The sequence below is a fragment of the Argopecten irradians genome, chromosome 8, assembly GCF_041381155.1.
Source record: "Argopecten irradians isolate NY chromosome 8, Ai_NY, whole genome shotgun sequence".
NCBI lineage: Eukaryota > Metazoa > Mollusca > Bivalvia > Pectinida > Pectinidae > Argopecten > Argopecten irradians.
Genome location: NC_091141.1, coordinates 9,747,272 through 9,762,159, shown reverse-complemented (window position 1 = coordinate 9,762,159; position 14,888 = coordinate 9,747,272). Strand labels below are relative to the sequence as shown.

The 14,888-nt window shown below is 34.2% G+C and overlaps 1 protein-coding gene across 1 annotated transcript; it reads left to right on the top strand.

Annotated features, from left to right (window-relative positions):
• The first annotated feature begins 4,042 nt into the window (after nt 1-4,042).
• Nucleotides 4,043-5,670, top strand: LOC138328978 (acetylcholine receptor subunit beta-like 1). Its single transcript, XM_069275678.1, has one exon. The coding sequence runs from the start codon at nt 4,043-4,045 to the stop codon at nt 5,408-5,410; it is 1,368 nt and encodes a 455-aa protein (XP_069131779.1). The 3' UTR covers nt 5,411-5,670.
• Nucleotides 5,671-14,888: the final 9,218 nt, after the last annotated feature.

Genomic DNA, 14,888 nt, shown 5'->3' with positions numbered 1-14,888 from the left:
CCGATACATTCTCTTTCTATATTGTTTTTGATAATAAAGTTTAGCTTTCGTACATGTAACTGTGCGTCATAACATCATTGTTTTCCTTTTTCTGAATTACATATATATAATATTGTTCTGTAAACATGGTATGACATCTTTCTTTTTAAGTTATAATATCTATGATATCACAAACATATTCATCCCTATGATTCCATAATGAACTCTTCCGGTCATATGATTGAAAGAGTTCAAACAGACATTCAGGTGTGAACGAAGTGTGTGGTAGCCCCACATCTTTCAACCGTTGGTAAAAACTCTTAAAGACAATACGCTATTTGACTGGAACGAATTGTCGAAATAAATTATTTATGGAGTTCCATGATAAGGTCAATCGTTAATGAGATAGGAAATATCTTAAAACGCTCTTATATATGTGTGTAGGTTTATATATGATGGTAACCGATCTGACATACTTTATTTATAAGCTAACCTATGATGATATTCTAATGTCATTACTGTCGAAAGCATAGTTTGACATTCTGAACAACAGCAGTGCATCTTTCGGTTTTTATGAAGGAAAATCCTTTAATTCCGACTTATACTTATCAACTAAAACTGAGGCAATAGTATCTGGATTTTGTCGTATTACAACGTGGAGATAACAATGAAAAGCGGCTTACGCAACCCCAATTTTGCTTGCTATGGCGGATTTGTTGACTGTAGTCTGGGACCTTTTACCAAAGATGTCTCAGCTCATAACTTATGCTACTTCCTTCTGGCTGATCTAGTGATGAGTTCTGTCGTTTCTATCGCAAAAATCCTCAGTTGCGATTGCGACCGAAAACGACATGCAACAGAACGCGTTACAACATCTCCAGATACCTCGTCGTTTCCTCATCTCAAGTTCACAAAAGAAAAAGAAATATCTTTCAGACAGAAAAAAATGTTTTCAATATGCTCCATATTACTACAGCGCTGAATATGAAATCTATCAATACAGATACCAGTGCGTTTGACACCGAAAGCTCAACCGTTACCCACGCCTTAGACAAAATCACATTCGTGTCTTGTATGATCTGTATGGTCTTCATGTGTCTCACATTTGTTGTAATCGTTTCAAATGCGTGATAGAGGTGATATGGGATTTGATCCACCGACAGAACATGGAGGAATATCGTTCGGTATAAAGACATGCCTGATTTCATGATGTATTTTACAAAAGATATTTTCATCAATAATAACCAAGTTAAATTCTAAGCATTTTGGTTAAAATGTTAAACTTATGGACTGAAGATGAGCTGTCTTCCACGATTCTATTGCTACTTTCCGATTTGCATTGTAATTAATCTTAACATTAAGAAAAGGTTCTAATGAAGGCTTTGTGTACTTCGATTATGGATTTTAGGTTAAGTAAATCTGTGGAATATAGATACTGGTAAACGTTGCCATTTAGGTAATTGCTTTAAAATTGTTTCATCGATATGGTATTGGTTATTTCAATAGTGTTTGTTAACAAGTATTGTACCCTTCCCATAAATGTTTGTCAATAATCAATTGATTTTTATTTATACAAACACAGAATGTACATGCATGTAACATCCAATGTGTATACAATTCAAATTAATAATTCTAAATAAAATTATCAATACTGTTATGTCAGAAAGTCAGTAAGTGAAATATTTTGCTTCATTCACTTCAATATACATTCCTTGGATTTAAGGAATCTGTTAACTTAAACATTCTGAAAAGGAAAAGTTTGCAGATTTTGAGGAAAGCTCCTTAACTTGAGGTTTTTCCTGAACCCTTGTAATGCTTTCCAGTGGACAATATTAAGTTAAGGATTCCTTTAAATTGAGGAATCACGTGAAACTGAGCTCAGGGCTATGTAGCTCTCGTGTTACAATTGATTGTGTGCATTATGTGTTAACGGCGGACAAAAAACATATCTGTTTACATGATATAGAGACAAGAAAAATATTTCTCTTTTCATAAATAAATAATATATTTCTCTGGCAGACCAAAATTGATAATTCGAAAACAATTAAGATTATGCTGGATAAAATAACGATAGTGGACTACTTACCTAACACATATCGATGGACTGACAGACAAACCTAATGTATATGTGTGTGTATTTGGTCTAGTTGCTTTATTTTTCATCAAATGGGGCAAGCACAAATGATTCCCTGATAATATGAAACCAGAGGCTCCCATTTTGTTTATTATAAAAAATGATGATTGAATATCAATTGATTTGCCAATGTATTATGTGTATTATCTCTATCATAACATAAGTCAGACTCTGTAGCTTTTATAACTGAAAATATTTCTAAACATAAAGTGGCTTCAATCCAGTAGGATATTTACCTGTCATTTTAACAGTATCAGCTTGGTATTATAACATATATATATAATAGACATTCATAAAAGCATAACGCCAAAGATACAGAGCAGCACACCCCAACCGGTCACATTATACTGACAACGGGTGTTGCTATGTATATTTAGCTCCAATCTGATGATGTTAGTTGTATTACAGTCCTGGCTTGCCCATTGTCAGTATCATGTGACCATGTGGGTGTGTTTGTGTGGTGTCTCTGGTGGCATGCTACAGTGAGAATAACACTATAGGAAGAAATGTTCCACTATCATAAAGAGACAACCTAAACATACTCCAGTCTCCTAAACAACACACGCACTTCACACACGCTCCCCACACACTTCACAAACACACACAACACACGCACTTCACACACACACAACACACACACAACACACACACAACACACGCACTTCACACGCGCTTCACACACACTTCACACACATACAACACACACACACACACACACACACACACAAAACACACAACACACACAACACACCGCACATTAGGTTGTAAATCTAATCAACTAGCTAACCAAGCTATGATACGACACTGTAATCCGTTGCAATAAGCATTCCGGCATTTGGGGAAAAAGACTATTACACCTTTTACATATATACACCTTTTTAGGCATACACAACTTTCACCGATATCGTTCAATTAGCGGGTATGTGACAAACCATGTAATTCCATCAAACTGCCACCTAATCGTCGGATTCGATTGCCTGGTTGAAACTAGAAACCATCGTAATCAACAGGAACCGTTGTTTAGAATTCTAAAGAGACATAACAAAATAGTAGTGGTTAAGAAAACTCATTCTTCTTGTGGCAGCTTCATGAGAATGTCATCGGTAACATTATCGTATTGAATAAAAACACGTTTGCTTACTTTTGAACACAACGCAGGACTCTATTTGCAAAGGAGTCAAAAGGTATCAATTGATAACCTTTTGTCTCCACAAGACTTTTCGTTTTGTCCTTTATTAAACTACATTTTGTACAACTAAAGAGATATCGATAAATAAACTTTTGTCTCCATAAGACTTTTCGTTTTGCCTTTATTAAACTACAATCAAAAAGGTATCGACAAAGTGTATCCTGAAGACTTTTCGTTTTGCCTTTATTAAACTTCAATAAAAAAGGTATCAATGAATACACTTTTGTCTCCAGAAGACTTTTCGTTTTGCCTTTATTAAACTTCAATCAATAACACAAAAAGAAACAGATATACATGTTTGTCTTCGATATATGTACGTTTACGTACCTTACATAAAGCCTATTGTGTAGAAAGTATCGGAAATAAGATCAGGCAACGAATTAATTGACGTTCCTTGTTGGTACTGCAAATTAAATGTATTCACAATAGGAAATGATCGACGTCTTTGTTTAACATGTTAACCAGAAAGATATTTCTCACGCACATGTTAAAATATCAATATTGTCAATAGAAAAGACCCCGGTCCACTTGCGTTCTACCAGAGTACGCAATACAGCTGTCGGGGAAATCTTCAGATTGTATGATATCTAGCCTGCATCACAAAGCTATTTATTAGAACCGCCTCCGAGCGAAATAACTTTGTTGCGTTAATGTGGTTCTGAACAACTCCAAGAGAATTGGGTGTATAACATAATTGGACTCTCTAATTCTGCATCTGTTAATCATCTGATTAAATGATCATGTTGCCAAGTGGTGTTCGTGTTGTCAGCGTCATAGGGTTGACGTTAGTTATGACGTCATTAGTTAGTGGGTCGTCCATGACCGATATGACGAAGCTACAGGCAGATCTACTTACAGGCTATAATAGTTACGTGCGACCTGCTGAGAACGCTTTCCAACCTGTTTTTGTCAGTATTACGTTCTTTCTCGTTGGAATACGACATTTTGATGAAGTGACTGGGAAATTCGCTGTGACTGCCTTCCTGTCTGTGGAGTGGGTGGACAGTCGTATGAGATGGGACCCTACAGTCTACAACTTCACGTTCTCCCTCCTGTTCCCTGGCAGTCAGGTGTGGAAACCACCCATTGACCTTCTAAACCCATTTAACTCCGCCACTAGAGTTGGAGAGGATTACATGGAAATTCGGTATCTGTTCAATGGCAGTGCAATATTGTTTGCTGGTGACGTCATAAGTAGCGCGTGCGATATTGACGTCACGTACTATCCTTTTGATAGCCAGACGTGCATTTTGGAGATGATGCCATGGGGATACTTGAGCACAGAAATTATGTTCCTTTCTAAAGCAGATAATGCTGACATGTCGTATTATTCTCCCCATGGTACCTGGGACCTGATAGCAACTCAATCTAAGTCTACAACTGTTGGTGATTATTCGCGTTACATCGTCGAAATAACAATGAAAAGACGGCCATTGTTTTTTGTTGTCAATATCGTTTTACCAATCCTTTTCTTGGCCTTTTTAAACTCCCTTGTCTTCATCTTACCAGTTGAGAGTGGCGAGCGGGTGTCCTATGCCATCACAGTTTTGCTCGCCATAGCAGTTTTCTTGACTCTAGTCGGGGACAACTTACCAAAGACATCTCAGCCAATGTCTATTTTATGCTACTTCCTTTTGACTGACCTAGTAATGAGTTCCGTCGTTTCTATCGTCACCATTCTCGGATTGCGGATCTACTACATCGACGACCGACCTGTTCCAAGATGGCTTTGTCGCTTGGTCGTCTGCCTCAGCTGCGGGTCAAACCGGAAACGACATTTAACAGAACGTGTTACACCATCCCCGGATACTTTGTCGTCCCCTCATCTCAAGTTTGATGACGTTGTAGACAAGAAACCTCTTCCAAACAGAAAAATTGTCACCGGCAGGCGCCAGATTACTACAGTAATGAATGTGAAATCTCGGGATACAGATATTAGTGTATTTGACGAAAAACCGGAAGTCCGACCGTTACCAGCGGAAGAGGAACCTACTGTAACCTGGAGACATGTGAACCACGCCTTAGACAAAATCACGTTCGTGTCATGTATGATCTGGATGATTGTCCTTTGTATGGCATTTTTTGTGACCGTTTCAAATGTAAACTAGTGATAAAGTATATACATGTAGGTTCAATGCAATACAGGTTTGAACATGTTCTCGTGTTATAAAAAGGTGGATTTATCTTTCAAATATGAGCAATGATCAAGTACAATTAATACTTAAGGATGTACTCCTCTGAGAAGTCAAAATTTTTTTGTATTAAACTTTTTTTTCTCATACAGATTTTTGGAAATATTAGTTCATACCATAAAAGAAAATGGAAGAAAAAACATATGTCCGTGTGCTCGTTTTTCAGCTATTGTCACTCAAAGATACCTAGTTGACAAAATATTGGATTTTATGGGAATTTTGTCGTTTTAACCATATACACAAGAGATTTAAGCCATAATTTCCGAATGAGGTGTTTGATATGTATGAATATTTGTAGAATTTATTTTCCAGTAGTTTTCTTTAAAAATATACCAGTTTTGATTCATAAGACAAATATTTTTTCTCAGCATAACAACATATGCTACCCATACCCCTTAAATATTAGCTACAACATGCACCATTTTCAGCCATTTTTGCCAAATTTAACCCTTTATAGAAACAGAAGTGGTATTAAACTTTTGTTAATACTTTGCATAAAATAGGGAAAAGGTTGTTCTTTCTAAATCAGGCAGAAAAATGAGGGGTCCGTGTGATTAGGTTTTGCCCAATTTGAATATTTGTTATTTTTCAGTATTTTAGAGTAAAAATAAAAGTGCTCAAATTACCATTAAATGTATAAATTAAGTGACAAAAAATTATCATTTTAAATACTAATGCACAATATGTTAAAGATGCTCCATCGCTGACAAATAGTATTTTTTCACTATCAAAAACAGGAGCAGACGATTTAGTATTTTTCTTCAGTTACGAAAGTTACTTACTTTAGACCATTACCACCATTGAAAAGTTTGAGCTCCTAATTTTACATTAAGTTAAAAATATAAAAAATAATTAATTGCATCCCGAAAAAATTCCGTGTCACTATATCCTATATGGAATGAAATAGTGATTGCGCATGCACCAAAGGCAAAATGAATTATTTCATTATATTTTTCGTGTTAATTAGACAGATATATACACGATTACACGCCAATTATTATTCAAATGATGAATGCCATTTATGCTCTGTCGGCGGTGGAGCATCTTTAATAACAACGAACCCAGTAAAGATTTACAGCAAAACTTAGCTCGATACAGCTAAAAATACTGGCGCAGAGATGATTTCAGTAAAAACAATTTCAGTAAAAAATGGTAAAACTGGGGCTCTACTCAAAGCGAAAAAAAGACACAATTTCAAAATGGCCGCCAAATGGGTCATTTCTGAAAATACCCATTTTAAAAAATTCTACTAAAAATAGACATGTAATTTTTTGACAAAATTTGCAACTGGCAACTTGCCACAGAGATTGATAAATTGTTTTTGAAAATGTCATAACTTCTTTGATCTTTGTCGAAACTAGACTTCAACGGGACTGAAACATCAGAAGAATACATCCTTAACATTCAAATTGTTTTAGTTCAAAGTACAAAATCATTCGGTATGATTGAAAAACGATTTTAAATATTTACATTCCGTCAAACTACTGCTAGAGTATATAATAAATACATTGTACTCCCAATGGAATGAATGGAATGAAATCGGTTCTGCTCGGAATAATATCATATGATGGAGTGAATTTGCCTGACAGACACAAATGATATGGTATTGTCATCATTTTCATAAGACTGGATTACCTGCCTTAATAACAATTCTCTCCGCTAGGCGGCGCTCTTAAATAATAATCTGTATTTTCGGAACGAAGCCTAGCGGAAAGTAGAAAAACTACAGCAAGAAGTCCAGTCTACATTTTCATCGGCTTAAAATTTATGTTACGAGGTGTGTTATCTCATACGATAACTTAAAAGTGATGTCGCCGTTTGTAAGGTCGTCTCTGATTGGCTGATACAACGGCGTAACGATTTCACAGCAAAAGTGAGTTCCTCAATATCTTGGAAGTTCACGGGATGTTATTGAATTCCATAAGTAATACATTAAATAGACTGTTTATGATATGAATTCGAAACACAATAGTCAGTGTTTACTCTCATCGCCGTATTCCTAAGAATATACAAAGTTAGACGTGGTTAGACTTCTGTAACATATCCTTTAGGTGGTTTTACCAGAAATACCACCATATGAACGGTAAATAACTAATCGTTGATATTGACGTATATTAATAAATCCTTGTTGTGCTGTTGGCGTTTAATTAAACACCGAAATGCATTCAGAACTTTATGAGAATAAACAGCTGATAAATGCCAATTGGACAACGGAAAACTTAATGGAATCGTCAAAGTAAGCGGATGGCAGTGTAGTAGGTAAGGTTATATAATACAGTCGCAGTTAAAATGTAAATATTACAGCTTAAAAGTGCCATTCTCGTCCGTACTAATATAGTTCATATCTAGTCATGTCACTTGTACTAAGTATTTGAAGCTTTATGTATCAACAGACCAAATGCCTGTCCATATTATAGAAATGAAAAAGCAAAATAAGGCGTGTATAGAAATATTCCATCGTCAAAACAACACTGATAAGTAATTACTAGCAGTATATAATATCAATTTTATATATTTTATGTGCATTATTGATAAATGTAAATAAAAACTTATCTATCGATGAAACTATTTATGTCTTATAAACCAGCAATATGACTACCGTATCTTAATATTTAGGTTCACCTTTTTCAGTCCCGAAATTTTTTTTTCACACATTTTAACGGTTGTTTGGTATTGGATCAAGCAAACTATGTATATCAAAACATAGAACCATCACCAACAATAGACATACACGTCTTCTTAACGTCTCTCTTGACATCACCTCAATGTTGGCCTTTAGTTGAAGTGTTCATTCCTGTGAGCAACGGTAAGGGTTTTGTTCCATAGCCGAGACACCGTCTATATAAGTGGTAGTTTCTGTTCCTGTTAAGCGCTTAGCATAAAGGGTGTAAAACGACTGGTTAGTAAAATGTGACCGGGTTTGCTGTGCTGTCCGTGTAAATCGGGATAACATACTGTATTTCAAGACCTATGATGTGGCCTAAAGGCCCTATACCTTTCCGAAACAAAATGAAAAATAAAAAATAAATCTTAAAATCAATAATAACGTAAGAAAATATATTACATCCATTCTATAAAGATGTTATATTTAATGATACTTACTAAGAACTAGACTACTGGTAATAATAAGTGACTTTATATTAATTGAATTATCGAGTTTAAAAAGTAATGATTTACAAACTAAAACGCTGGATACTCCATTCCTTAACAAAAGAATTTCAACGAAAACGAAAACAAATCCTTAGAATGGAGTTTCCAATATATCACAACATGTCCGCCTTAAGGTTCTTTCTTATCCCTACCATCTGTGTTATTATCGCTAACGTAAACAAAACTGATGTTGTCAATAGCATGAGTAATGTTGACAGAGGTGATTGCTGTTAATTGTAGGTTATGCCTTTGTCTTCAATAATTTGTAAATAATGGTACAGTGTATAACATTAGTTGGTTGTTGCAGACATGTTCTTATCAATACATTGATTTTCTTCATTAAGTTATTAAATCATACGTGAATGCAAGAGTCCCAACAATTGTTTAGAAAGAATTCTAATGCGATTTGGCCCGTTTCTTATTATTTATGATTTCACATCACGCAGCCTAGTTACAACGTAAAGTGATCAGGTTTTCTAAAAACCACATGTCGAATAAATAGCACTTACCTGGCGTCTGTAACATGAAATTGTTTCCGTCTAGCGTCAGACGTCTTACAATTAAGAAAAACCCAATGCATCGGCAGATTTCATGAGTGTCTTCACCAGTGAGCATATATTGTTTTATACGAGGGAAATTAAACAAGTGCGATGTTTCTAAGAATGTTATGACAATGGGGTTCCAGTCTTAGTCTAATAAGTGTTTGCTGGGATATTTTACATATCAATACATGTCCTCAAAATGAGTATATAAATAAAATCAAGTATTATCAAACGCTATTAACCATTTTGTTGAAAAGGGCACTAACTCATTATGGCCACTGTTCTTAAAATCGAGATATTTGAGGTATTTCAGCTTATTTCTTTTGTTCTTATATTGATTAAAGATGCTCCACCGCATAAACAATACTCATCATTTCAACAATATATGAATTTATTTGTGTGTATATATATAGGTCTAATTAACACAAAAATGCATATAAAATAATTCATTTTGCTTTTGGTGCATGCGCAATCAGTACTTCATCCACATAGGACATAGCGCCACAGAATGTTTACGGGATGCGATTAATTTTTTTTTTTTTTTTTTTTTTTTTGACATAAATCATATTATTTTAATATGGTACGATGACAACAATGAACAATTGTAATTTAGAGCTTGCAATATCTGTTAGTGAAATTAGTCTGTCAAGTTTGTCAGTGTACGATGACAGTAATTAACTTTTTTTTGTGTGTGTTAACACGTATTTTGACCATGCGGTATACTTTCTACTTTCTTTTTTTTTTTTTTTGAAAACCAATTACTTTATTCCCCAGACATGATAAACTTAGATGACTGCCAGGGTTGGGACTCTGGATTCAGCATCCGTACATAAGGGCTTTCATTCAACATTCATTTTCCTATATTCTCTCTAACCTTCCAATCATTCACTTACTCTTTGTCTTTCTTTATATTATTCATTGATACATTCATTCTGTGAATCTTTCATACTCATTTATTACTTTTCTTTCATTCTTAATTCATCCTCGCATTCTATAGCTAATTCCTAAATTTATCTAAAATATTCTGAACATAATTTATTGATACAATTTTCTTTTTCTTTGATTTTATAAACATTTCTAAATTACTTAGAAATAGGTATTGGACTTTCCTAAATATATGATCAACAGCAATTTCTATTTTGTTATACTTAATTTCATTTCTACATTTCCAAATGGACCATTTGAAGGACAATAATGCGGTATTGAGAAGAACTGACATATTATCTTTAGCTTGAAATCCCAAAATCACAACATCTGATGTCAGCATATCTTCATTAAATCCCGGAATGGTTTTAAATATATGTACAGAACAAATGTTTAGAATATTTCTGACAATACCACATTCAAAAAATAAATGTACAATATCTTCAGTTTGCGTTTTGCAAAAATGACACTTGCCATTCGAATTACCAAATTTACTTATTTTTGATTCTGTATATATAATGTTGTGTATACACTTCCATTGAAATTCTTTTACTTGATTTGTTGTAACGGTATTTTGTATATTTTTCCATATTAATTCCCAATTGAACTGTTTTTGAAATTCGATTTCCCATTTTAATTTGCAGATAGGATCTGCATCAGGATTTCTTTTACTCGTTATCATTTTTGGTTTCAGACTTTTGTATCCTATCGGTTTGTTATCTTTCCCTATAATATTAAGATTGGCGTCTATATTAGGATAAACAAAATCTGTCGCCCCAGCATCAATTCCTTTTAGAACATTCAACCGTTGTGTCGGAAAAGCGATCTTAAACTTTGCTAGTTCAGCGATACAATTTCTTTTGTCAGTTAACATGTTATATATTTCGTAATCCTCTTTAAAATTATTTCTGCGTTCATCCCATAAATCTTGTATTGTAAAAATATTGCTTTTGAGAAAAGAAGGAAAATATATGGCTGTTTTATTATATTGGATGAAATAATTTCCAAAAATTAGCTGATCTAGTATTTTGTTTTTGTTGAGAGTTGAGTGGGTAGATTTTTGGAAATTTGCCCATGCTTCAATAAGATTTCTGTAGAAAAGTGGAATTTTTGATGTGTCAATAGTGCGTATGTCTGATAATTTACATAGAAAATAGGTTACTCTAAATTTTTCATCCATATAGCTTAACCAGTATTTACCTATTGCATTCCATGTGTCAATATCACTTTGCATAATTTTATACATAGTTTTTATTTGCCTTCGGAAAATGAATTCTCTGATATTAACAATTTCCATTCCCCCGTCTTTTAACCTTTTTGATGACATATTCCTGTTGACTAAATCCCTTTTCCCATTCCATACACATTTCCATATCAATGAATCGATTTCTTTTATATAACGTTCTGAGATACCACGTGCTTCAATTTCATAACCTATAAGTGATATTACTAAAGACTTAATAACCAAACTCTTACCATATAGTGTTAAATTTCTACTTTTCCAAACCTGCAAGCATGATTTAATTTTTTGAATTTTTTCTTTCCATATGGAATTGTCATCGATGACGTATCCATGATGGACTCCTAATGTTTTCACACAAGTTTTCGACCAGGATATATTTGTATATATTGGATCTTTATGCTTCCATCTGCCTAAATATATACATGTTGTTTAACTAAGTTAATTTTTGAACCAGAAGCTGATTTGAATATATCTAAAATGTCAAATATTTCTACGATCGAATGTTCGTCCCTTACGAAAAATTGTGTGTCGTCTGCAAACATGTTAATAGTAGTTTCTTTTTCATTCGGAAGTTCAATACCTTTTATATTTTCGTTTCGCCTTATAGAGCAAGCTAATGGCTCAGCTTGTAGGATGTATAAAATCGGAGCGATTGGACAACCTTGCCTTGCTGATCTCGATATCGGGAAATATTTACTGACATACCCATTTGTTTTAATGCATGTTTTTGAATCTTTTAAAAGCATTGTTATCCAGTTTAGATATTTTGCACCAAAATTAAAGTGTTCTAGGCATCTGTTAACCAATGACCATTCTACTCTATCGAAAGCTTTAGATTGATCTAGGAAAATTATCGCTCCCTCTGATTGTTCTAAATCCGTATATTCAAAAACGTCTTGAATAAGTCTATTAGCATCTGAAATATTTCGACCAGGAACGAAACCTTTTTGATCCGAATGGATGATATGTTTTAGATACGGTTTTATTCTATTAGCCAGAACCTTTGCAATAATTTTATAATCAACGTTAAGTAAAGTTAGCGGTCTCCAATTTTGAATAAGTTCTCTTTCTCCTTTTTCATATAATAAAGTAAGCATACCTTTAGACTGAGATTCAGATGATGCGATTAATTATTTTTAATATTTTTATCTTGATTTAAAATAAGAAGCTTAAACTTTTCAAAGGTGATAATGGTGTAAAAAAAAGTTATTTTTATAACTGAAGAAAATTTCTATTTCGTCTGCTCCTGTTTTTAAAGGGACATGAACCTTAAATACGTTGTTATGTGTGCTTAGATATGATTTTCAGATGTTAATTGAATATTTTATTACAATGATTGGTTATCTAAAACGACAGGAAAACGTGGGGAATACCTCCCCCAAAAATGATAAAAATAGACCGTCATATACTATTATTGGAACACAAAGCGAAAGCTGGCAGAAAGCGAGGTTATAATGAACAACAAACTTACTGACATGACAAGGAATATGAGTTTTCCACATTTTAAGATTATTTTCTAATTTACGATGGTTGACCTATGAAGTATAAGCCATATTTGATAATATTCGTTATAAAACAATTTGTATTTAGCGATCCATTTATATTAACCTACTTTCCCAATCGCGCTGGTTAACACGTGCTCCGTTTTCTATCGGAATTCGTTTGTGTTCGCTTCACCCACGTTTTTGACCCACCATTTTGTTTAGATTCATTTAACTTGTGAAGTGCATTGTGGGAGGTCACTAAAGTTCAACACTACTATAATTATCACACTCAGTCTACAAAATTCGACCGGGCCGGTTCAAAATACAGAAAGATGGAATTTGCAGTATGATTATCTTATCTGATATATTTGCACAATAACTGATATATTACTTAGTAAGGTATCTGACACGTCTTAAATATATTATATATACATAATTATATGCATTTTACTCAAATTTACATGGTTTATTTAGGTTCACGTCCCTTTAATAGAGAAACAAATATTTGTCAGCAGTGGAGCATTTTTAACATCTTTTCAACAGATAAAAGCCATCAAAAATTGCAACCCCTTCAGACAATGGAAACGAGATGTATTTAGAGGGACTGTAATATATATAGTACTGTATAACTTTGTGATAGTGGAAACGCTTGCCTAAATTAAAGTGCTTCCCAACTGAAACATACTGCCAAACACAACAAGCAGAATACTCATTGGTTATATTTGATATACTGACAACGTTGTTCCAATTACAATAACATGAACACTAATTACCAACAGCAACACATACTTCGTATATACGTGCCCCTGATGTGTCTGACTAGGATGGCAGACGAGTGCCCAACTTGCAGGCAAATGCTTTCCTATGGAGAAAGAATAACTAAGATATCTTATTAATATGAAGGAATGTTCGTGAAACTGGCCATGGACCTCTTTGTACAATTAATCAGTTGATTTCAAACAAGTTATTATGGGGGTGTTTATTCCCGCCGATGAATTATTAATTGACAAAACCATTAAAGTATGTTTTGAAACAGCAAGTTATATAGTAAAATGTGGTGTCATTTAGTTTCAATAACGCAAATATGTCAAAAGACATAAATTGAATGAAATAATCGTTGAATCAAAGTGTTAAAATCATTTAAAAATTATTTTACCAGGGGAAGTATTCTACGGAGGTGTCATTATCGGACCTTGATTAGATAACTAAATTCTGAATTGCGGTCCAAAAGTCTCATATTTCCCTGGTTGTTCTGGTTCAACATATATCCCGCTTTCCATTCACATATTAAAGGGACCAAGTTTGGTTTGCCGACACATGATTTGTCAGGCGATGACGTACAGATGAAATACAATACACAGCCATACTCTCTTGAGAACCAATAAAGCAATGAGATGCAGGTTTATCTATTTATTATTATATACGAAATAAAGGATTATTTAACAAAGGTGAGCTGGGCACAGGACAGGAACCTAAGACCGTGTGCCAATTACTAGTTGCAGCTATGTTTTGATTTATCTGATAGGAAATAAGTCAACCGTTATAGTAAGTTAAGTAGTATTGTGTATTTTGGTTTCGAAACGCGAATATAATACTATTCTCCTTAAATAACTTCCTTTTCCCTAACGTCTCTCTTGCAACTGCCTAGCTCAAATTTGGTCAGGAAGTTAAGCCCTAACCCCGTGAAGAAGACTCTGGGAATCGTCCCTAATTTAAGGCACTTCACTGCCATAAGATGTGAGCGTTATTTCCTGTCAAGAAGGCTCTGGGATTCGTCCCTTGCCAAGACACTTCACAAATAGTCTACAAAAGTGGTAAGTATGATATGTGCGAAGGAAATGTGTTGTTTGATGTTATTGACGGGATGTTTCAGTGATATAGCACTATAAAATGAGCAGGAGTTCCGACATCACAAGGAGACACGACACAAACATATCATAGTGAACCAAACATGTCACATCGCATACAAAGGACACCGTTGTTAAAAAGACCATTTAAGGATGATCCATCGTCGACATCTAGCATAAACGATACTCATCATTAGCATAAAC